This window comes from Panthera tigris, chromosome D1 (genome assembly GCF_018350195.1).
Source record: "Panthera tigris isolate Pti1 chromosome D1, P.tigris_Pti1_mat1.1, whole genome shotgun sequence".
Lineage (NCBI taxonomy): Eukaryota > Metazoa > Chordata > Mammalia > Carnivora > Felidae > Panthera > Panthera tigris.
Window position 1 is genome coordinate 96,394,076 of NC_056669.1, and position 21,157 is coordinate 96,415,232.

General features: G+C 61.1%; 2 protein-coding genes across 9 annotated transcripts in view; one reads left to right on the plus strand and one right to left on the minus strand.

The window, feature by feature from the left end:
- The window catches only part of TSPAN18 (tetraspanin 18), a 185,993-nt gene extending 182,209 nt beyond the window's left edge, over positions 1-3,784 (plus strand). For all 4 annotated transcript variants that reach the window (XM_042957743.1, XM_042957745.1, XM_042957746.1 and 1 more), the window contains one exon: positions 822-3,784. In XM_042957743.1, the coding sequence (XP_042813677.1) occupies positions 822-869 (48 nt within the window). In that variant the 3' untranslated portion in view covers positions 870-3,784. The remainder of the gene's footprint in view (positions 1-821) is intronic.
- Positions 3,785-5,020: 1,236 nt separating this feature from the next.
- On the minus strand, positions 5,021-20,442 carry TP53I11 (tumor protein p53 inducible protein 11). Of its 5 annotated transcripts, none has more exons than XM_042957749.1 (9): positions 20,301-20,442; positions 19,657-19,785; positions 10,298-10,371; positions 9,407-9,554; positions 8,737-8,795; positions 8,452-8,500; positions 7,938-8,034; positions 6,881-6,982; positions 5,021-6,166 (listed from the first exon to the last, which is right to left on the minus strand). In XM_042957749.1, the coding sequence occupies exons 4-9, from the start codon at positions 9,533-9,535 to the stop codon at positions 6,033-6,035; spliced, it is 570 nt and encodes a 189-aa protein (XP_042813683.1). In that variant the 5' UTR covers positions 9,536-9,554; positions 10,298-10,371; positions 19,657-19,785; positions 20,301-20,442; the 3' UTR covers positions 5,021-6,032. The 5 variants fall into 5 exon arrangements, with proteins under 5 accessions (XP_042813683.1, XP_042813681.1, XP_042813682.1 ...); XM_042957747.1 differs by having other exon boundaries at positions 19,572-19,785; XM_042957748.1 differs by lacking the exon at positions 20,301-20,442 and adding an exon at positions 19,908-20,181 and having other exon boundaries at positions 19,572-19,785.
- Between the last annotated feature and the right edge of the window lie 715 nt (positions 20,443-21,157).

Sequence of the window (21,157 nt, forward strand, 5' to 3'; positions counted from 1 at the left end):
TATCCCTGTCCCAGCCTCGCTTCCCCTCCCGGAGATCTGGCCACGAGCCTGGGCTCTAGGGACTGTCCCTTGTGCAACTTGCAACAGCCCTGACTGTGGGGGCATCGGCTATTCTGGTCAGAGGGGCATCCCTGAATCTGGGTCTCTGCCTGCCCCCAACACCCCAGGGCCCTTAGGTAGGTGTTCCGTGACTGTGCTCTCAACTCTGGGAAGGGCTGCATCGCCCCTGCCTATTAATAATGATCCTGGTAACTTTCTACTAATCATCTACTAGAGAACAGGCCTCCTTGGGTCATTGATCACCTTCTACTTCATCTTCCCACCCTCCTGTGAACTAGAAGGTGGAGTGTGTGGGACTTGGGAGCATAGGCTGTGGGGTCAGAATGCCTAGACTCAGACCCCAGCTCCCTCACTTGCAGCTGTGTGACCTTAGGTGAGTTGCATGACCTCTCTGTGTCTTGCCTCCTGTAAAAGGTGTTTGAGAAAGCACTTGGAAATGTGCCCGGCACGTGGTAAGCTCCAGTACATGCTCAGGCCAGAGAAGGGATATGTTGGGCCCAAGGTTGCTGCTGGCAAATAGGGGAGCTGGATTTGAACCCATGTCCAAAGCTCCCTTCTTTCCATGACTACACTGCACAAAGGGGACCATGCGGAGGGCTTCCCCCCAAGGAGTGTCAGGAACCCCTACTGCGGGAGGGTGCTGAGTGATGGGTGGGCCCCCTTCCTGTCCCACGGCCGGTGGCTGCTTCCCGTTGGGGTGGGACAGCCCAGTGCAGGGCTGGGAGGCCAGCCTGACAAGCCAACTTCGACTTCCTCTGCAGCTTTTCGCCATGATCTTTGCCATGTGTCTCTTCCGGGGCATCCAGTAGAGGGCGTGACCTGGAGCCTGAAGCCTCACCCGCCACCACTGCCCGGCACCCAACACCCTCCCCTCCCCAGTGTCCTTGCCCTCTTGCCCCCAGGGGAGGAGGTGAAGCCATCATGAGTGGCCAGAGGAAGGGGCAGAGGAAAATAGCTATTTTTTTAACAAAACAAAATGAAGACAAGGAAATGGATTGACGTACCCCGCCTGGACTCCGGGCTCTCTGCGAGGGCCCCGGCGCTTGAACCCAGGGAGCACTCTGCACTAGAGACCAAAGGAACCCCACGCCCAGGTTCCCTCCTCAGCCCCGCCAGCCCCTAGCAGCCCCGGGGCCTGGGCCTTCTCCTCAGCTCCAGGTGCCAAGAACGGGAGGATCTAGGCAACAAGGAGGCAAAAGCAACTCTCAGATCGACAAAGCCCAGGGGCCCCCTAGGAGACTTGGGCACCGTGTCCCCGAGGACTTGGAACCTACACTGAAGCCCTGGTCTTCTGAGGATGGAGTTGTCCCTGCCTCAGGCTGGGGCCTAGAGTGGGCTGCAGACGCTAAATCTGAGAATGGCCTGGCTGGCAGGGTCCTCGCTTCCCCCGTCTGTTGGATCACATAATCCGGAAAGCCCAGAGAGGGGCAGTTTGTCATTCACAGTCACACAGCACATGGGTGACAATTGTGAGCTGGAACCCACTCGTCCCTAGGCTGCCTCTCACCGCTTCCAGGGCTCTGTCAGTCTCAGCGTCCTGGTTTCCCGAGAGAGAGAGCAGGCTGGTCAGGAACTTCCCAGGCCCACAGCTGAGAAAATTACGGACTATTGCCCCTGCTCTCCTCCCACCCCACCCCCCATACTTCTTCCTAAGCCTGCAGGGACACACACACACACACACACACACACACACACACACATACACAAACACACACTACCGTCCCTTTGCCACACTGCCCACCTCTGCCCACAAGCCTAACCCCTTCCCTGTTCACCAACTCTGTGGCTCCCCGGCTGGAAGGAACCCCCAGGATCATCTGGTTCTCCTCTCCCCACCCAGAACTGAGGCTTGGACGTCTTCCACAAGCTCTCTGCCAAGACTTTGCCACCGTCTTCTTGCATACCTCCAAGGACGGGGAGCTTACTACCTCCCAAGACAGCCTTCTGCCTTTGGACTGCTCTGCCTTTTTAGCATCAGCTCAATGCACATTAGGGTTCTCTGTTTCTCTTTGGTTGCATCCACGGCATCCCACGTTCTCTTTCTCCTTCCCAAAGTATTAAGGCCACACATCGTCTCCCCCCAGATGCATTTTCTGCAGGCTACAGAGCTCCAAGACCTCTCGTTCCAGCTGTGACATGCTTTCCTGTCCCTTCACTGTCCGTAGCACATTTCTGTGTGTTTCTTCCAGGCTTGGGCAGGGAGAGGTTGTCCCCTAGACTCACTCACGCCTACACAGCGCCCACCGATCAGTTCCTCATATACAGGCCTTACATCCTAGACTGGTGTTGGCGACCGTATTACAAGATCCCTCGACTCCAGTGAATCAGGAGTGACTACCGGAGGCTGTTGAGAGGATCTGAGGTTTGGCCTGGGGTCCGAGGGAAAGGACAGCGTAATCCTAGTTGGTGTCTGTCCGACAACTTACGCTCGATTAGTGATGTCTGCCGCGGGCTTGGCAAGGGGAGGGGCGGCGTGGCGCCTGACCTCCTCTCCACATCCCTCTTCAGGGTCTGGGAAGGGCCTGTTCTGACTCCCAGGCCCTGCGTCAGCTTCCAGCCTCCCTTCCAGCTTTCCAGCCAGCGGGGGAGAGACAGCTGTGGCCTGGAGCCCTGTGCTTCTCTGCTCTGCCACCTGCCCCCTTCAGAGATGCAGCCCCAGTTCTGTGCCTGCTGTAAAGATTGGCTTTGACCCTCCTCTTGTTTCTCCCCTTCCCCCTCCCATCCTCCTGCTGTCCCCTCTAGTCCCAGGTCCCCCTCCTGTCTCCAGGCTGGGGCTTGCCATAGAGTCCCTGTAGCAGCCTGTCCTGGCAATTCCACACATGATGCCGTGGACTCCCTAGCGATGGGCGTCCCCGGGACCCTGCAGCTGGAACCCCAGCCCAGCCCGAGAGGGGCCTTGGGCATGCCCCTCTCCAGCCCCGCCCACCCACATGCTTAGCTTCAGCAGAGGCAAATGGCCTAAGGTTGACAAAAAGAGCTGGCTTGGCGGGACTCAGGGTCTGACTGGGCAACTGTGTGGCTCTAGTCCAGGGGCATCCCAGACTTCCGGGCCCCATCTGGTCCGCAGCACCCAGGAGAATCCGGGGCCTTCAAGGTAAGGAGGGCCTGGCATCTATCTGGCACCCACCCCCCTCCTCCTGTCCAGTCCATCCCCTCAGGGGGAGGAAGGGTGGGTCCTGGAGGAACATCTGGCTGAGGCAGGTTCAAGGGTGGATAGGAGACTCATCCCTAACGGCTTTGCAGAAGGGGGCCAAGGAGCCCCTTATCTGGCTACTGCCCACACTGGGGCCGGAAAGAGAAAGCAGGCAGTCCGTAGCATTGACCCAGGCTGGTCGTTCTATGCTGCCTGCAGCCATTCTGAAGCATGAAAAGGCAAGGTCCGTGCCAGTCTGGTTCGACCGAGCCTTTCCCAGGCACTGAGGTCTAACTGGGCTGGCCCACGTACGGCCGATAAACAACCCTACCCTGTTGGTCACACACACCCCAGGCTGAAAGCCACCTTCTGGCTCCGAAGCTGCCGTCTCTTAGAAAAGGGAACCCATCTGAATGAAGCTCTCGTCCCTCCTTTCCACACCTAAGGGACCCGGCCAGGATACCCCGAACCAGCTGAGGCCCCGGCACCCCCATCTCCCAGAAGCCCCCTCTTCCCTTTCCCCATGGGTCCCGTGTCGAAAGTCTATTTTGAAACCTGTAAATGTTCCTTCCAGTAGATAGCAGAGCTAATTTATCATGTTTATTTCCTGTGAACCCCCCCCCTTTTATATTCTATATCAAGAGGAGTTTTTGTAATATAAAACAGGACGCCCACACTGATGGTTTTGCACTGGTTTTTGTGACTGTTTCTTACAAAAAGAAAAAGGAACGAAGAATAAATAGTGGCTGTGAAGAAGGTGGTCTTGCTTGGGTGGGGGTGGGGCAGAAGGGGGGAGCTGAGGCACGGAGGGCGCGGGGCTCCAGGGGCAAAGGTAAAGGGTGGTGGGTGGGGTGGGGGCGGGGGGTGTCTTCCCAAACCTTTAGGTTGGGGAGCCGGGCCGACACTGGGCCTTCTTCGGGAGATGAGTGGGTCCCCCTCCCTGTTTGTCACTGCCTCCCTCCCAGCGATGGCTCCTTGCCTTAATCCCCCACCACATCCCCGGACCAGGTCTGCCGGGCTCTGCTAGGTCCCTCTGGGCCCAGCTCCGATGTCCAAGCAGCACAGAATTTCATGGCAGCACCATCCCAGCAGGCCCTCATTACCACCCAAGGGACAAGGCCAGCCCGCCCTCCCGCTCGCCCCACCCCCACCCCGGCTGAGGCTGAGGCAGCTTGGCCAGCCCGGCAGGTGCCTCACCCAGGCTGCAAAGCCCATGCTTTCTATTCCCCTGTGCCCCCTGGGTGGGGAGGGGAGCACTGATCCACCACGCCCACCGGTGACTAGGACGAACCACCCATCACCCTCCAGAGGATCAGCCCGGCCTTAAAAGGCCTGGGTCAGATACAGGACGCGACGGGGCCCCAGGGCACTGAGGGCACTGCCCACTGGCCATCCACTTGACTCCCCAAGGTGGCGGTGGGCGTCCAACCCGCCAGGCCCCTCCCCTCCGCGTGGAACAGTAGTTACAGCTGGGCTTTGGGGACAGCCGGGCCCGGTGTGGGCAGGGCAGGGGGCCCAGGCAGAGGTTCACCTGGAAGCAGCCAGAGCTGGGCTGCACCTGCCCCCCCCCCCCCCGTCCTACCCAACACTATCCCAAGACGAGAAACACATCTGGGGCCTGGGCTGCCTTTCTCTACCCCTGTCCCCAGACTGTGAGGGCCACCACTTCTGTGCACATTTGCGGTCTAGAGGGAAGGAGAGCACTGGGAGTGAGGGCTAAAGGGGGGCACACGAGCAGGGGCAGGGAGGGTGTCCTCAGCTCTGAGGGAACCGCGTGTTAGCCTCCTCCAGGGCACTTGGGGTGGGGACGACATTAGAGGAGTGGCCTGCTGAAATATTTCTATTTATTTCCCCTGCTGAGTTTGAAGGGCACCCAGTCCTACCCCGCCAGGTCTCGGGGGCAGCACCCCGGGGAGAGGGCGAGGGTGCGCGAGGGGACTGAACCGGGCAGACCGAAGGGACGAGGAAACGCCACTGCGTTTCTCTCTTCTTCACCTCCAAACCCCATCACGGGGGTTCCACTTCTCTCTGCGTCCACTGTCGGGGCCGGCCTGGGGGTGAGGCTGCTGGCAGCCTCTGGACCCAGGCCAGTTGGGGGAAGGGGACTCCTAGGGGCGTCCGGGAGCCAGGTGGCGGCACGGCAGCCTAGAGTAAGGCCCTAGGAGAGTCTGTGGTGGCCGGGCTTGGGGCTGGGGACCAGGCTCTGGCGACAGGTGGCCTACTGCAGAGGGAAGCTGAAAGGGAGGCACCGGCTCAGAGACCACCACCCCTGCCGGTCCGCCCGCAGCTGGGCTGTGGGAAGGGCAGGCGTGTGGGGTTAGGGGGCAGGGGGCAGCTCCCATGGGTGGGGAGGAATAGGGGCACGGGGTCAAATTCTTGGATTTTTCCAGGCATACACGGAAGCCATGTTCAGCCACATGGGCACTAGAGTGGCCGGGGGTGTAGGGAGGACCGGGGGACTGTGCTCAGCCTGTCTCAAACCAGAGAAGGGCCTCCCGGCAGAAGGGGCGAGAGTCCCATCTCAGCCCAAAACCCCACGACTCAAGCTCTCCAGCGAGTGTCTGTCCAGGGGATCCGGAGGCCAAGAGACCCACGAAAAGGAGGCGTTCCTGTGTGGGGCGAGGGCCAGAGGTTCAAGAGGCCCCGTCCCTCCCCAAACCTGAAAGCCCAGGAGATCACAGCATTTGGGGGTGCTCGGGAGGAAAGGAAGGCGGTCAGCCCCGCCTGCCTGGGGGCAGGCCCGGCACAGGGCAGGCTCCTTCCTGCCTTCCAGCAGCCAGAGGGAAACTGAGGCCCCGGGGCCTCCCCGCCACACAGGGGCCCCTGGCCCAGCGAGTGGCTAGACTTTCTTGGGTTTTCGGCCCACTTGGTAATAGTAGTAAACGCTGATGACGACAAAAAGGAGGCGGCTGGCCAAGAGCAGCAGAATCCCCAGGGACGCGAGGCCGGTCTCCGCGAGCGTGGCACTGACCACTGTGGGAGAAAGACCGGGAAGGGACAGACGTCAGCGGAGGGGTGTGCCTCACCCTCAACACGGGGCGACATACTGACGGGTGCCCGGGCGGCTCAGTCAGTTAAGTGGCCAACCCTTGGTTTCGGCTCAGGTCGTGATCTCACTGTTGGTGAGTTTGATCCCCGAACTGGGCTCTGTGCTGCCGCTGCAAAGCCTGCTTGGGATTCTCTCTCTCTCTCTCTCTCTCTCTCTCTCTCTCTCCCCCTCCCACGCTCGCTCTCAGAATAAATACATAAACTTAAAGAAGGAAAAAGATGGCATGCTGAGCTGGGGGGGTCCTGCCAGCTGCTGGCCCTCACGGACATGTCTGTTGTAATGTCCCCGACGTGGCAGGTACTGGGGCAAGGGCGAGCATGCCATCACACCTGCTCCGGGTACACAAGTGAGCGATGGGTTATGGGAGGCGGCAGGTGCACGTACACGGGGGAGGCTGTGGCTCTGTGTGTGTGTGTGTGTGTATGTGTGTGTGTTCAAGAAGGTACAGGTGTGTGTGGGTAGGTGAGCACAGGGGCACAGACACACAGACACGGCCACGTGAGCCCCTCCCCCTCGGATGGATTTCATCACTTCCTGGAAACCAGGCAGCAAGAGCTGGAAAGCCAGGGGCCACGCCACCCTGCCCACACCTCCCACCCCGTCAGCCTCCCTGTCTCACTGCCCACCTCAAGACTCACCCAAGAACTGGACCCCAAAGTAACAGGCTTCGGTGAGCAGAGTCCATCGGATGATCACTTTCTCAGCCGTGTAGAGAGCATTCCACATGATCAGGGAGATGCCTGGGGCAGGGGGGACAAAGAGCAGGCTGGGGAGGGCGTCTTGAGCCCTAACCCCTTGGGGCAGGGGCCCGTTCCTCCTCCACTGGGCAGACTTGCCAGGAACCCAGACTTCCACATTCCCCACCCCCACTCACACTCCCCAAATCAAAGCCATCCGCCATCTAGCTCTCCCACTGCATGGGTGATGTCCTTGAAGCCACCCCGATCTCCACCAGCCCCTGCCCCTGCCCCCTGGCACTGGTGCAGACCCTTGAAGGCTGAGTACAAGTACAGTCAGCACAAGGTTGGGGGAAACTGCATGTGCAAAGGCACGGAGGCTTTCTGAAACGGGGGACTGGGCATCGCGAGATGCGGCCGGAGCCCAGGGCCCACGGTGGGATATGAGGGAGGCGGGTCTGGGAAGGTAGGCTGGATCCACCCCACAGACCACGCCGAATGCCAGGTGGAGGGGCTGGGCCTCTATTCTGCAGGTAAAAGGGACCGCGGGATGTTTTAGAGAAGAGGAGGGACGCTACCTGTGCTAGGCTCTAAAGGCTGTTAACTCAGCTTCCGGCCAGGCACGGGGTGGGACAAATTCGGAAACAAAATGGTTCTAAGGAGAGGCCCGAGGGTGGGAGGGGTTTTGCAGACCCGTGTCGATTTGGTCTCCCGCGCTAGGCCGTGAGGTCCTGGAGGGCAGGGCCCGACCCTCATTCACCTCTGTACCTGGATGACCAGGTGGGGAGCTACACACAGTAAGTATTCGGTGTTTGCCCGAGTCCACTGGGTGCATTCCAGCAGTGGCCACGAGATGGCAGCACACACCCAGCAGAGACAGACTCAGCTGAAGGGAGGGACAGCAGGTGCTTAGAGGGGGAGCCCACGCACAAAGAAAGGCTTCCCCGTGCTCCTCTCAGTCCCCGTGGGTCCCCGGCTGCCCATCACGTCCCTCGGAGTCTTCCCTAGCAATACTCACTGAGGAGGGCACCGCCATAGAGGCGGATGGGGGTCTTGCTGGTCACCTGGGCTCCATCAAAGACCGCATCATAGAGCTGGTCAGGGAAGGCGAGGGCCTGTGGACATTGGTGGGAAGTTCACGGGCAAAGTTGGTGGGGGTTGCTGTTGAAACATCCTCTGGACATGTCCCTCCTTCCCCCCAGAAGCAGGGCTGAGATCCCTGGGGCAGTCCACTGTCAGAACCTTGATTGGCCCCAAGCCTTCCGTGCCAGGACAGAAGGCTCTGGGTTTCTAGGGACAAGTCAGGAATGTGGACCACGGGATCTAGGATGTGCCAGAGCAGGCCGGGTACAGGTGGGAATGAGTGTCGGGAGCTGGGACTGTGGAGGGAGCTAGAGGGCCTTCAGCATGATGACCATGTGGGTAGAGGCAGCGGGGCCCCCAGGGTAGAGGAGGAACCCCCAGCAGAGGTTCAGAGGCAGGACACAGGGAGCCGGACCCGGGACCGGGGGTGCGGGGGGCGGGGGGCTCACCATGATGGCGATGCCGGAGAAGAGCACAGCAGAAGCAAACTGCCAGACCCTGGGGACACGTGGAGAGACGGGTCACAGCCAGGCCCCTTGCTGCTGCGCCCAGGCCCCAGGGGACCCTCCCCTCTCCAGCCAAGATGTCCAGGGATGGTTGGCGTTAGGGGGAGGGAACGAGACGGGATGGAACCACAGGCACGAGGGCACCGGGGCAGAGCTGATGTGGCAGGGTCTGGCACGGCCCTTCCCCATAACCCTGCCCCCGACCCAAACTCACGCTCAAGTGCTCACCTCAGCCCCAGAGGCTCCCGAACAGCAAACTTGATTTCATTGCCCAAGACCTGGCTGATCTGTGGACAAACAGGGGTCAGGGCCATGCCCAGCCCACTCACTCCCCTCCCGGAGCCCCCTGGCGTGTCCGGGCACCCACCGGGGTACTTCTGCTCAGCCAGAAGGTCACCCAGGCTGGGAAGGTCACACTGAAGCCACCCCCCCTCTGCCTCTCTTTGACACCGGGGCTTACACAGGAAGCTGAAAATACGGTGGGCAAGAACAAAAGCTCAGAGGTCCGCTAGACAAGGGCTTGAAGCCTGGCTCTGCCACTTACTGGTAACGGCCTTGGGCAAGTCCTGGCCCTCTCTGGGCCTCAGTTTCCTCCTCTACCAAATGGATTAATAACCATCCCCCAGCACTTTAGTGAGATTAAATAATGCTTATAAAGCGATCGTTGCAGTAGCTGGCACATAATAAGCACGAAATTCATTCTAGCGATCTGTCTTCGTTTTTGTTACGATTCCCCGGACATCTCCGTTAAGTTCCTAGAGAAAATGAGCTAAGTCCTGGGGCTCCTGCAGCCACAGCTACTCTTCTCCCAGATGGCAGGCCGGACCCGCCTCCCCAAAGGGGTGTGGAGGTGGGCCCCCGGGTGTGGCCAGCTGAAGGCCCCGCCCCCCCGGCCCACCTTGGAGCGGTGCACCTCCCCGTCGTCGTCCTCCCCGCCCACGCCGAGGATCTTGCGGGTCTTCAGGCGGCTCACGAGGTCCGTCTGGCTGTGCTTCTTCATGAGAGGCGGGGGCTGCTTGGCCGCCATCTCGTCCCGGAGCCGCTGTCTACAGAGGCCGCGGGGAGACACCAGCCTCAGCCACAGGTCCTGCCCGGCCCCCAGACGTCAGGGGCACCCAGTTCGGACCTCGGGGCCTGGCGAGGCCTCCCCGTCAGCGTGGGGCAGCAGGGGGAGCACCAACAAGAAATCTGAGGGCCCAGGCTTGGTAGTCGGCTCCCTAACTAGCCGGCTGCGTGAGGAAAGGGGCAAGTGTCTCCCTTTCCTGGCCTCGGCTTCCTCGTCTATAAAATGGGTGGGGGAGGATGTTCCTAAAGCCCTTCCCGCTGTGTGAGCCTATCGGGCCTAAAGGCACACGGTACACCCCAGGTCACCAGGCCGGACGGAGCCTTTCAGAGCAAGTGCGCCCAGGAAAGGCGTTTGGGCCCAGATGAGACCACATCCGGGAGGTGGGGGCCGTCGGGAGTCTGGGTCAGTCTTGCCAGACGAGGGGTGATCTGCCCGAGTCCTGGGGTCCAGGTCCCCCACGGAACTGTGGCCCAGACAACCCCTCCGCCTAGCCAGACTCCCTCCCTGTCTCCCACACGACCTCCTTCAAGCCGCCAGGGCTGAAAGAAGGGGAGTGGGGTGACCCCGGGACCCAGCGGAGCCAGGGGAAGGACGGCCGGGATTGCTGGCGGAAGCCCGTGCCCCTCCCTGCCAGGGGCACCCACTGCCAGCCTCTTCCCTTCCCCGTGTCTGCTCGCCATCCTCCACGCCCCCCCCCTCCCCCACCAGGTCTTGAGTGCCTACCGTCTACCAGGCGCTGGTCTGGGAGACACAGAAATGACTTGGCCGCCGGTCCTCCCGTTCGATCAGCAACACACCTATGCGAAGGAGATAGAAGTGTAGACCCCGGTGAGGCAAAGGCCTCCGAAGGCTGGCACTGGGCTGGGAACCGCCAGTGTGCAATGGGGGCTGCTTATGCCCATTCTACAGATGAGGAGCTCAAGCTCAGCCAAGTTCAACAGAGACAGGCTGAGTGACTCCAGCACTCTCCCCAGCCCACCGCGTGGCACATTCCAAGCACCTTATTCCAGCCCACAACTACCCTCTGGCAAGGCCACAAAACTACTCTCACAGATGTCGCCTGCCCCTCTGCTGGGCTTGCTGGACCTCCCTGACCAGGCCTCGGACCTGGGTCCCAGTCTGGCTGCCAACGGAGGGGTGTGTGTGTGGGACCAGCCAAGTCTCCCCCCTCCTGGCCCTGGTCGGGGCAGCCAGAGGCAGAGCCGTCCTCAGCGTCCTAAAATAAAGCACCCGGACAAAGCAACATCAGAACGGAATCCAAGTGTGGGGCATGTGGATATCGTGGCTTTCGACTCGGGTAAAGGAGGGAAATGGCAGAGTGTCTCAAGTTTGGAGCTAACCACACAAGTTGGTACCGATGGCCTCCGGTGGGTGAGTGACATTCAAGGCCAAGGGCCCGCCCAACCCCCTGGCCTTACTTACAGCTATGCCGTCCCCTCCCTCCACACTCACCCTGGGGCAGGGGAGGGGCGCGGAGGTGGCTGCCGGTGGCCAGGAAGGCCCTCCGGCGGGGAGGTGGCCAGCCCCGCCCGAGAAAGCAGGGTTTAGCCACACTGCTCCTCAGGGGCCGGGCGCTGTCCCCACACCTCAACGCTGGCCACCACTTCTCGTGACCCCAGAGGCTACAATCAGCCCGGTGTCCCTCCCGCTGCCAGGTGGACCCGCTCGAGACAGCCTGCAAGAGCCGGCCAGCCGCTGCTGGTGGCAGCCGGGGCTCGCCCCCCCCCCCTCACCCGTCCTCGGCCCAGGAAGCACCAGGGGGCCCCGCCCTCACCCCTTCTTTCTCTTCCTTTCTTTCTTCACTTTACATACTGCAGAACTGACATTTTTTGTTGTTTGCAGTTCCATAGATTTTTAGGACGTGTATAGATTCACACACCTACCACGGGGAAGTCAGGACCCCTGCCCGCGCCATGCTCTCCCCTCACCCCTAGCCCCTGGCCACCACGGATCTGTTGTTGGCCATCACCCCGGCTCTGTTCTTCTTTTTCCCAGTGTGTTATAATACGTAGAATCGTAGCGACTAGAACCATTTGAGACCGGCCCCCTTCATTCAGCATAATGAATGAGATGCCTTTGAGGTCCATCCCAGCTGCTGGGCCAGTCAACGGTCTTCTCCTCTTTATGGCAGAGTAATATTCCACGGGATAGACGTGTCGGCTTGGCAAGCCAGCCACTCGCTGAAGGACCGCCGGGCCGTTCGCAGAGTCTGACAATTATGAATGGACCTCAGTCCCGAGGCATAAGGCTGGCCCTCGGGCCAAGCCCACCAGGCCTGGGCTGCATCAGTGACCCCAGCTCAGAGCCACAGCTGCCTTCCTCCGCCCGGTGACCCCTCGCCACCAACGCGTGCACGACGCTCCCCTCCGCGCGGCAGGCCTGAACCTGCGAGGCAGGGGCCGTGGAGCGTGGCGGGGCCAGCCCGCAGGGACTGGGTACAGAAAGGGGGGGCTCCATTTGACAACAGCACCACTCTTGGGGGGGGGACAGGCTTTATCCACAGGCACCGCCATCAGGTACCCGGGCTGGTGGGACCCGCTGTGGCCTCCTCCCAGCCCAGCCCCCAGCAAAGAGCTCATCACCAACAAAGGGCCCGAGGGCCTCCCAGGAACAGGGAAATCTCCAGAGAGAAGAATCCCCTGCACCTGCGTCGGCACAGCTAACTCCTCTGAGCACTAAGTTCTGTTCCTTCTTCACCCACAGCACAGGGCCCTGCCTGGGGAGGGCAGGTGGGGGGCTGTGTCACTCCCATACACCCGCCAGCCCCTCCACAGGCCCTACCCCCCAAGGCAAGCCACGTACACGGCCCCCTCAGATCTGCCCTTGAACTTGCTTCCCTTCCCACTCCAGGTGTTTTTCAGCCTGGCCTCACTTTTTTTTTAATGTTGATTTTATTTATTTTGAGACAGAGGAAGAAAAAGAGAGAGAGGCAGAGCGAGAGGGAGAGAGAGAAAATCCCAAGCACGCTCCGTGCGGTCAGCATGGCGCCCGACATGGGGCTCGATCCCACAAACCGTGAGACCATGACCTGAGCCAAAATCAAGAGTCGGAGGCTTAACCGTCCGAGCCACCCGGGCGCCCCCAGCCTGGTCTCATTTTAACCTAAGTGAGGACAGAAGGCACCTTCCTTTGCCGTACCCCCTGCATCGCGTCTGAACCAGATGTGCGTCCGAATCCCGATTCTGCCCTCTTACCTGCTGTAGGGCTTGGGGCAGCTGGCTCACTGCAGCTCTCCCAGCCTCAGTTTCTGCCCCTGGGAAATGGGGGCCATGAGAACACTGGCTCCGTGCAAGCGCTGGACGATAGGGCGAGGGAACTCAGGGGGGGCCTGGGGCAAAGTGCCCTGCCCGCCCACACTCGCACTTCCCTCTCTGCCTTCAGCCATTCAGCCGTGCACAATGGAAAAAGCCTGCCCCATAGGGCGGTTGCTTCCTTCCCAGGGCCAGCTGCCTTCGAAGGGCCCCCGGGGCTTCCCCCAGGTGAGGCCAGCTGCCCGAGGGAGGCTGACGGAAGGGGCAGCGTGGAGGACAACCAGCCAAGCAAGGAACAGGTGCAGGCACATTGCAGCCTGCAGTCCCCTAGAGCCTGAGTTCAGGACCCTCTACGTTCTGCCCCTGGCTGGCCTCTCTGACCTCAGTTCCCAATAAAGCCTGCAAGTCGCTGTCCTTCTGAACAGTCGTTCCCAATTCTGAACCACTGCCCCCGGGAGGGTCCTCCCTGCTCTCGGTCCCCCCACCCCAACACTCCTGGTTCTTTAAAGCCGCACGACCCCTCCCTCCAGGCAGCTTTCTGGGACACAGCCCCTCCCGACTTCCGTGGGTCTCAGTGTGGGCGGCCCCTGGCCACTCCCAGCCCATAGGCCTAGTCACGTCATGGGCGCCTGGGCTCCCGGAGACCCGGTGATCTGAAGGCAGGGTTGTTATCTCGTCCAAGCATCTTCCCGCTGGGCCTCGGCACGCGGGCAGGCCCTTCATCGGCACAGGACAGTTGGGCTGCGGGAAGCAGGCCTCCCGAACCGCACCCAGAACACCCAAGATCACACTATGTTAGACGTGGCAGGGCCCAAGAGGAGGCTCTGTTCCAAACACACACTGGACAGGGCAGAAAGCTGAGGCCCAGAGACGGCAGGGTCTGCCTCGGGCCACCCAGGAGCTGGTGGCAGAGGAGCACAGGAAAGGGGTTTCACGGTCAGGCAGGGCTGGGTGTGAATTTGACACCTCCTCCTGGCTGGTGGTCTCGGACAAGCGGGTCCAGGGTGCCGAGGACACAGGAGAGTGGGTGCCAATGTCTCGGCGAAGGGCCCGGCCCATGGGGTGCCCGGGAAGCGGTGGGGGTCAGGACAGGCCGGGAGAGCAGGCGGGGAGACCTCACGACGGCCGCCTCCATGAAAGCTGCAGCCACCGCTAGACGGCCAGCGCCGCGGGCTGGGCTTTCTGTAGGTCTGGCTCGAGGGGCTTGGGACACACTTCCTGGCATGGGAGGGGCTCAGCAAATATTTGCGACCGAGTAGTGAGCTGGGGAAGGGTTTGAGAGCCCCCCCACTGCTGGCCAAGCTCTGACTCCCTGCAGAATACACACACCCCCACGCATCAAGTGCAGGGACGTCTTGAGGCCAGGAAGAACATCCCTAAGAGCTCCCAGTGGCAGTAAGACAGAGAGGTCATGACTACACGGAGGCCGGGAAGGGAGAGGTTTGTCAGGGGTACAAAGTGCCAGGGGAGAATGGGAGGGGGCGTGGGGAATATACTGCACGATTAGGCCAACTTGGGCTCAAACCTCAACTCTTTCTCTTACTTGTCTGTGACCTCAGGAAACTTTCCTAACCCCTCTGAGCTTTCATCTCGTCCTTGGTGAAACCACACTGCTACTTCTGAGCTCACAGGGTTGTGATGAGACGCTGAGCACAGGCAGTCAAGGGGCCTGGCACCTGCTGTGAGCTCCATACAGGACAGCAATTAATGACATTGCTTATGGGGCGGCTGCCAAGGAAGGCCCTGCCCTGGCGGCAGGTCAGACGGGCCTGGGGCGTCACTCCCGTGTTGGTCCTAAAGGACCTCTCCCAACCCCCCTACGGCCTCCCCAAGAAGCCTGCCTGGTTTCCATAGAAACGGCCGGACTGCAGAGCTGTCCCTGGCGTGGAGACTGTGCCCATGAGGGCTGGCTTAGAAACCTGACCGGCAGGGGGAGGGGAGAGGAGAGGAAGGGCGCCTGGGGTCCGGAACACCCACCAGCTGATTCGGGGCAGTTGCTGCTGAGTCTCAGAGCCAAGAACCACTTCCTTTTCGAACAAGACCCTCTGCTAAAGAGACAGTACACCTGTCCCTCCCCCATCTGGTAGGAACTGCCCCGGAGAGCATCCACCCCAGGGCTGGAGGCAGGGGACGAGGACTTCCAGACCAGGAATTCTCTGCAATCCCCATGACAACCCTAGGAGGACGGCTGTATCGTCACCCCCATTCTCCAGACGAGGAAACCAAGTGACTTATTCAAGCTTCTCGGGGTAAGTGGCAGAGTTGAAACTTGAACCGAGGTAACCGCACTTCAAATAGACATCCCACGAGGAGCTGGGGTGTGTGGGCAGGGCCAGTGGTGAGGTCCGGGGAACCTGACCTCCAGGAAGAACTACGCTGTAAGCCATCTTCCTCCTCACATCTCCCTTTGAAAGTCTCTGGCAGGTTGCCAGCATCCGAACTCCTTCCTTCCTTCCTGGGGTCCAGCCTCCCCTGGGTGAAGGCGCTGTGGCTCTGGCGGCACCAGGGCAGGGCCGCGGGGAGGCCCATTCTTCTGTTATCACACGGGTGCAAAATAGCTGGAAACAGGGTCTGGGACAGGGCAGTGCCAGGGGAGGGGGCAGTGAGAGGCGGAGCCTCCAGGCCCTGCTCGGAGAGAAGCAGAGGAGAGGAGGGAGCCCCAGCAAGGAGCCCATTCATCCACCCCATCGTCCCTTCCTGGGGCAGTCCACCAGCCCCTTGGCCAAGATGGGGTCGAAAGACCCCCAACCCAGAGCCCCCAGCCTGGGTCTTCAGGCGGAGTGAATCTCACATCTCAAGGGCGGTACGGGAGAGGCTTGGGGATGAAGGGACCCACGTTCCTTACTAGCCCTATGCCTTTGGGCAGATTAACCTCTCCTGCACTGGAAATGGGGGTCATGGGGCCCGACTTACCAGCTTGTCGGCAAAGTTACAGCAAAACTAAGAAGCCGCAGGACACAAAGGGGGCTTGGCTAATGCCCATTGTCCTACGGACATCATCACAGTGACTGCTAAGGTGCAGGTGCGGTCCTCGTGGGTCTCGGGGCCTTCGGCCTTCGGGCTAAGGCACAAAGCCAAGCCGACTTCCGGGCAGCGCGTCCCTTGAGGGTGTAGTTATTCTAAAGGCCTAGCCGGCCTGAGGCAGTCAGCCTCGCCTGTCAAGTGGCTGGTGAGCCAGTCGAGGGCAGGGCCGTATCATCTCTCTCGCGCCGCGTGTCCCACGTCACCCCTGGGCTCAGCGCGGATGCAAGGGAGCAGGGTGACAGGTAGAACGGGGTGGGGGGGGGGAGGAGCATGATGCAAAATCCCGCCGCGGTGACAGGCCTAGATCCTGAGTCAAGAAAGGGATTCCATGTCCCGTTTCCAAGAACCTCCAGGAACGTGGGAGCTGCCAACGGAGCCCTGAGTCACTGGCGGGGAGACAGGACAGCTGAGGTCACCAAAGACTGTGCCACCGTGGGAAAACCAGGCCCAACTGTGAGATTCAGTTAATTCATTCAAAAAAAAAAAAAAAAAAATGGGAGCGTGGTCTCTGGGGCCCTCCCGGCTGTGATAGTCATGATTGGGCTTCTAAATCTACACTGCAGCGGCACACGAGGCCCGAGCTCCCGCTGCCTGGGGGCCTCTTGGGGACACGCATATTTTATCCACGAGTTCTCTTTGTTTTGAAGGTGCCTGATTTCCAGAATTGCAGAGGAAAGCCCCAACTTTCATCATAAACAAACATCTGCAAATCGTCAGGGACGAAAAAAGTAATAAACGTTCCCTGCAGTGTCGGAAATGGTGGGAGAGCAGAGGGCAGGGAGGGGGCATCCCTGGGCCTCACCCCAGGGCCTGAGAGGGCTGCTGTGTGCAAGCGGGATTCAGCCCTTGACGGCCATCCATCCGGCCACCCATCGTCGCTCAGAAGTCGCTGAGAGGGTCTTCCCTGTCCCTACCGTCACTCACAAAGGGCAGAGCACATGGGGAATTTCTGTCCTCTCAAGCCGGGAATGGGCCTGCCTCCCCCACAGCCTGGCGACCGCGTCAGGGCCCTCAAAGGCAGCTGGTGCTTCTGGATCCCATGGGACCATGATCCTGGGGACGGCCTGGCTTCCGGCTGCCATGGGGCCAGAGCTCTTGAGAGGGGGCAGTGGACATACGTCAATACCCCACCGCCCCTCCCACCCCTCTCCAAACCTCTACGAGGGGAGGACAACAGGGGCAAAAGGAACTTCCCTGCAGGGATGCCAACTTTTCCAGAAGCAAGAGGTGATTTGCCCCCTGGGTGGCTTGGGGGAGGCAGGCAGAAGGGTCCCTGTACTTTTCCCGGGATGCGGATGGGCCAGCCAGGACTGCCCATCTCCCCCAGGCTTGGGGGCTCTGCCTTAGTGGTCAAAGGAGTGGGTTAAGACTCAAAAGGCTTGTGTACCTGCATGGCGTTGGGCCAGTGACACCACCTCTCTAGGCCTCCGTTTCCTCATCTGTTAAATGGGTGTAATAAGGCCACCTACCATCCACTGACGGGGAGGTGCACAAAAACACCCAGAACAGTACCTGTTCCATAGTGAAAGCTTAGTAATGTTGCTGCTGTTATTTTGAGACTAGGAGACTCAGCTTCTTTGCCTCAGTTTCTCCCTTCACCATACCAGCTTCAGAACAGTCCCCTTCAAGGGGCTACATGTGGATACAGAATGGGGTGTTTACAAGGGACGGCCAAAGAAGGAAATGGGAAGGGAACAGGGACTCCCTCTGGGTCCGGAGGCAGATGTGGCCCGGAGGCACTCACGACAGACGGGCAGGGAGAACCTGGAGAGGGTTTGGCAATGGATTGCAGGGATATGGGGCCCCTTGAGCTACTAAGCCTGGGTGGCTCCCCTCCATGTTTCCAGCTCTTGGCCAGGCCTGACCCTGGCCGGGACGTAAACCAGTGTGGCCAATGAGTAGCTGAGCTGCAGGATGAAGTGAAAATATTATAGGCCGGAGTCAGAACATCGGGCACCCCGCCCTGCTGCCACCGCTACATGTCCTGGGGTAACTTCAGACCCATCTGAGCATCACTTCCCTCCTCTGAGAAATGGACAGGCGTCATTCCTTTTCAGCCAGCCTTGCCTCCTATCTCTTCCCCACCCTCCTCTCTCCACCCCAGTCACACTGGCTCCTTACTGTTTCTCAAATATGGCAGACACATTCCTGCCTCAGGGCCTTTGCACAGGCTGATCTCTGCAGGATCTTTATTTACCCAAGCTATTCCCACAGTTCACTCTTTCAAAGCCTTGACCCACAAGTCACCTCCTCAGGGAGGCCTCCTGGACCACCTTTATGTAAAATAGCACCCCCACCCCTCGCCTTGACACCCCCTGACACTCAACTTTTCCCCCTTTACCTCCCAATACGCCATCTAATTCATTTTATTGTTTGTTCCTCTACCCTTTAAGTGTCAGCTCCGTGAGGGAAAGAATCTTCATTTTGTTCTCAGCTATCTCTCAGTGCCTGGAACTGTGTCTGGCACTTCGTTCACTAAATCACCGTTGGCGTCGGGCCCACAATTTGCTCAGTAAGTGAAAGCACAGAAGAGTCTAGAATTGTGTATGTCTAGGGGTCACTGCTAATTTCATGGCTCTCCTACCCGGCACACCGGCGAGGGGGCGGGCCTTTCTCCAGAGGGGCTGGAGGGTTGTCCGTGGCTGAGTATAGAGTTGGAGAAGTTACTGCGGGGCCTGGGGGCAGGGGTCCAGCAAAAGTGTTGACAGCTAGACAATGGTGAGGGACTTTGGGTCTCAGCCCTCCACTCCAAATCTGGAAGGACTGATAAAACCTACAGCATGTGGGCGGGGGGAAAAAGACGCCAGGGCTGCTGATCCCCGGGGTACTGGAGCCAGAGGGGACCTCAGGGACCGGACGGCCCATTTTATAGATGGGATAACAGAGACCTGGAGAACACACAGTGCCTTATTTCCTAACAACCCAACGAGAAACACCTTTCGTCCTCCTGGGCTGAGGGTGAGGCTTCCGCTAAGGAAGGCACAGTGTCCCCTCCTGGCACTCCACCAATGCCCCCCACCCCAACCCACTGTCCCTGCACTCTTTGGGCGGCAGGAAGAGAGGGTCTGCAGAGGGCCGTGGCCTTCTCCACACAGGCCACCAGACGTGTAGGTCCAAGAGGCCGCACAGTTGGGGTGGGCATCCCTGCGGCCCTGATGCGTTCTCCCCGCAGGACTGTCCCACCAGGAAAAGTTTGTCTGAAGGAAATCAACCAGGAAGCGCGGGGCGGTGATGGGACCGCCGACTCGGCCTTGGCCATGGGCGCTGAGCTCTGGAGGAGCCGCGGGGTTCCCGGCCTCCGCCCTGCTCCTGCCCCCGCCCACCTAGCTCCGGCGGCGGAGAAACTGGCTCCCCCGGGGCCGCGAGGGGGCGGCGGGAGCCCGGGACTGGGTGGGGGCGGGGAGGGCGGAGCGAGGGGACGCAAAGCAAGCGCCGGATACTGCGGGGCGCGCCGGGGATGCGCGCGGGATTCTGGCGGTTCCTCGACAGACCCCCTGGATGGGTGCGAGTATTTTGTCCGCGGCAGGAGCCCCAGCCCACGCAGAGCCAGGCCGATGGCCCCACACTGCCCCCTTCCTGCTGAGCGCGCGACTTAGGGGAGACTGGGGGGGGGGGGGGGCGACGTCTCCACCTGTGCTTTCCTGACCCTCCCACCCAACCACTGGGGCTTAGGCGCGGCTTCGGTTTCGGCCTCCTCCCCCTCCCCCCCTCCCCCTACCTACCTCCCCGGCCGGGAGTAGGGGGTCTCTCCCGGTCTGGCTCCTTCCTCCTCCAATGTGTCCTTTATCTCCGGCTCCAGACACTCACCCACTTTCGGAGACCCGGGCCTGAGAGCTGGGGACCCCAGGCGGGGAGCTCCGGGCTGTTGGGCGCCCCCACGGCCGGCCGAACCAGTAGGACCCGCCAGCGGGAACTCCGCCACCGCGATCAGCGGCCCTGCGGGGGCGAAGACAGAAGGAGGGGCACTCGCAAGTTTGTGCCGCGCACTCCTCGGACCGGGGAACAATGGCGATGGGGGGGAGGGGACAGAGAACCGAGCGCGGGGACAACAGTCAGACCTCAGGGAGACAGAAACTGCTTTTCGCTCTTTCTCTCTTGCTCCGAAGCACAGGGGGGAGGTAAGGGCGAAATACACAGTCCAACGGAGCAGAGACAGCGGAGGGAGAAAGCCAGGGGAGACAGGGAAACCGAGGCAGAGGGAAGGAACCGAAGGGGCTGGAGGACTGCGCCTCGGGGGGGCCGGGAGGGGACCCCTGGAGTCGCGGCAGAATCTGCCGGGGCCGAGAGGTCCTGGGGCGTCCAGGTCGCGCGCCCGGGGCCCCCATGACCCTGCGGCCGCAGAAGCCCCGCTGGGCTGGGCTGGGCTGGGCTGGGCTGCGCTGCGCAGGTACCGGCCGGCGGCGGGAGGGGAACGTGCGAGCCTCGGAGGCGGCGGCGGGGACAGAACTTACGTTCCTAGCGCATGCTGGCGCCGGCGCTGCGCGGGGCTGGCGAGCCAGGGGACGCTTGGGCCCTCGGGAGCCTCACATCGCGCCGCCCGCGCGGGGCAGGGCAGGGCAGGGCCGGGCGGGACTGCGCGCGGCGTCCTGCGCGGCCGGGGTTTGCCCGAGTCTGGCGGCCCGCGCTGGTCCCTCCTCTCGGTCCCGCGCGCAAGCCAATGGCGCGCCGTCCCCTCCCACGCGCCGGCTGCCTCGCCCCCGAGGGTGGCCGCCGGGCGGGAGGGGGAGAGGGGTTGGGGCGACTGGGCTCCGGGGCTCCCCAGCCGAGGCTTTCCTAGGGACTGCCTGCGGGGGGCGCGCTCACGCCCCGGGAGAAGGCGCCGGAGAATCAAAGCGGAGGGCCCGCGGCGCGCCCAGGAAGACTTTTCTGGCAAGTTTCTGAAGCCGGCGCCCCTTTCGTGAGACTATCAACACCCCCACGGGTTGGCAGACCACGCTGTCTTAAATATCCTTGGGGTATCCCCTGGGGCCTAGGCCAGTGTCTAAAATGGAAGGGACTGCTTTGGCTGGTAGATACCCAAGTGTGTAGGGAACACAGTGACAACAATGGTCACCATCTGCTGAGCGCCTGCTCCGTGCCAGGCACCGTGTGCTCAAGGAGTTACAAGCGTTAACTCAGTTGATTCTCACAACAGCCTATACCAGCCGCATGATTAATCCCATTTTACAGATGATGGTCATTGACTTCGGATTTGGGCTTCCAGCCTAGACAACCCCCCTCTCCAAATGACACCCACCCCTCCACATAAACCTCTACCTTTTTCATTCTCCAGCCTAAAGCCCGGCCTCAGCCATGTCGCTGTAAGCCG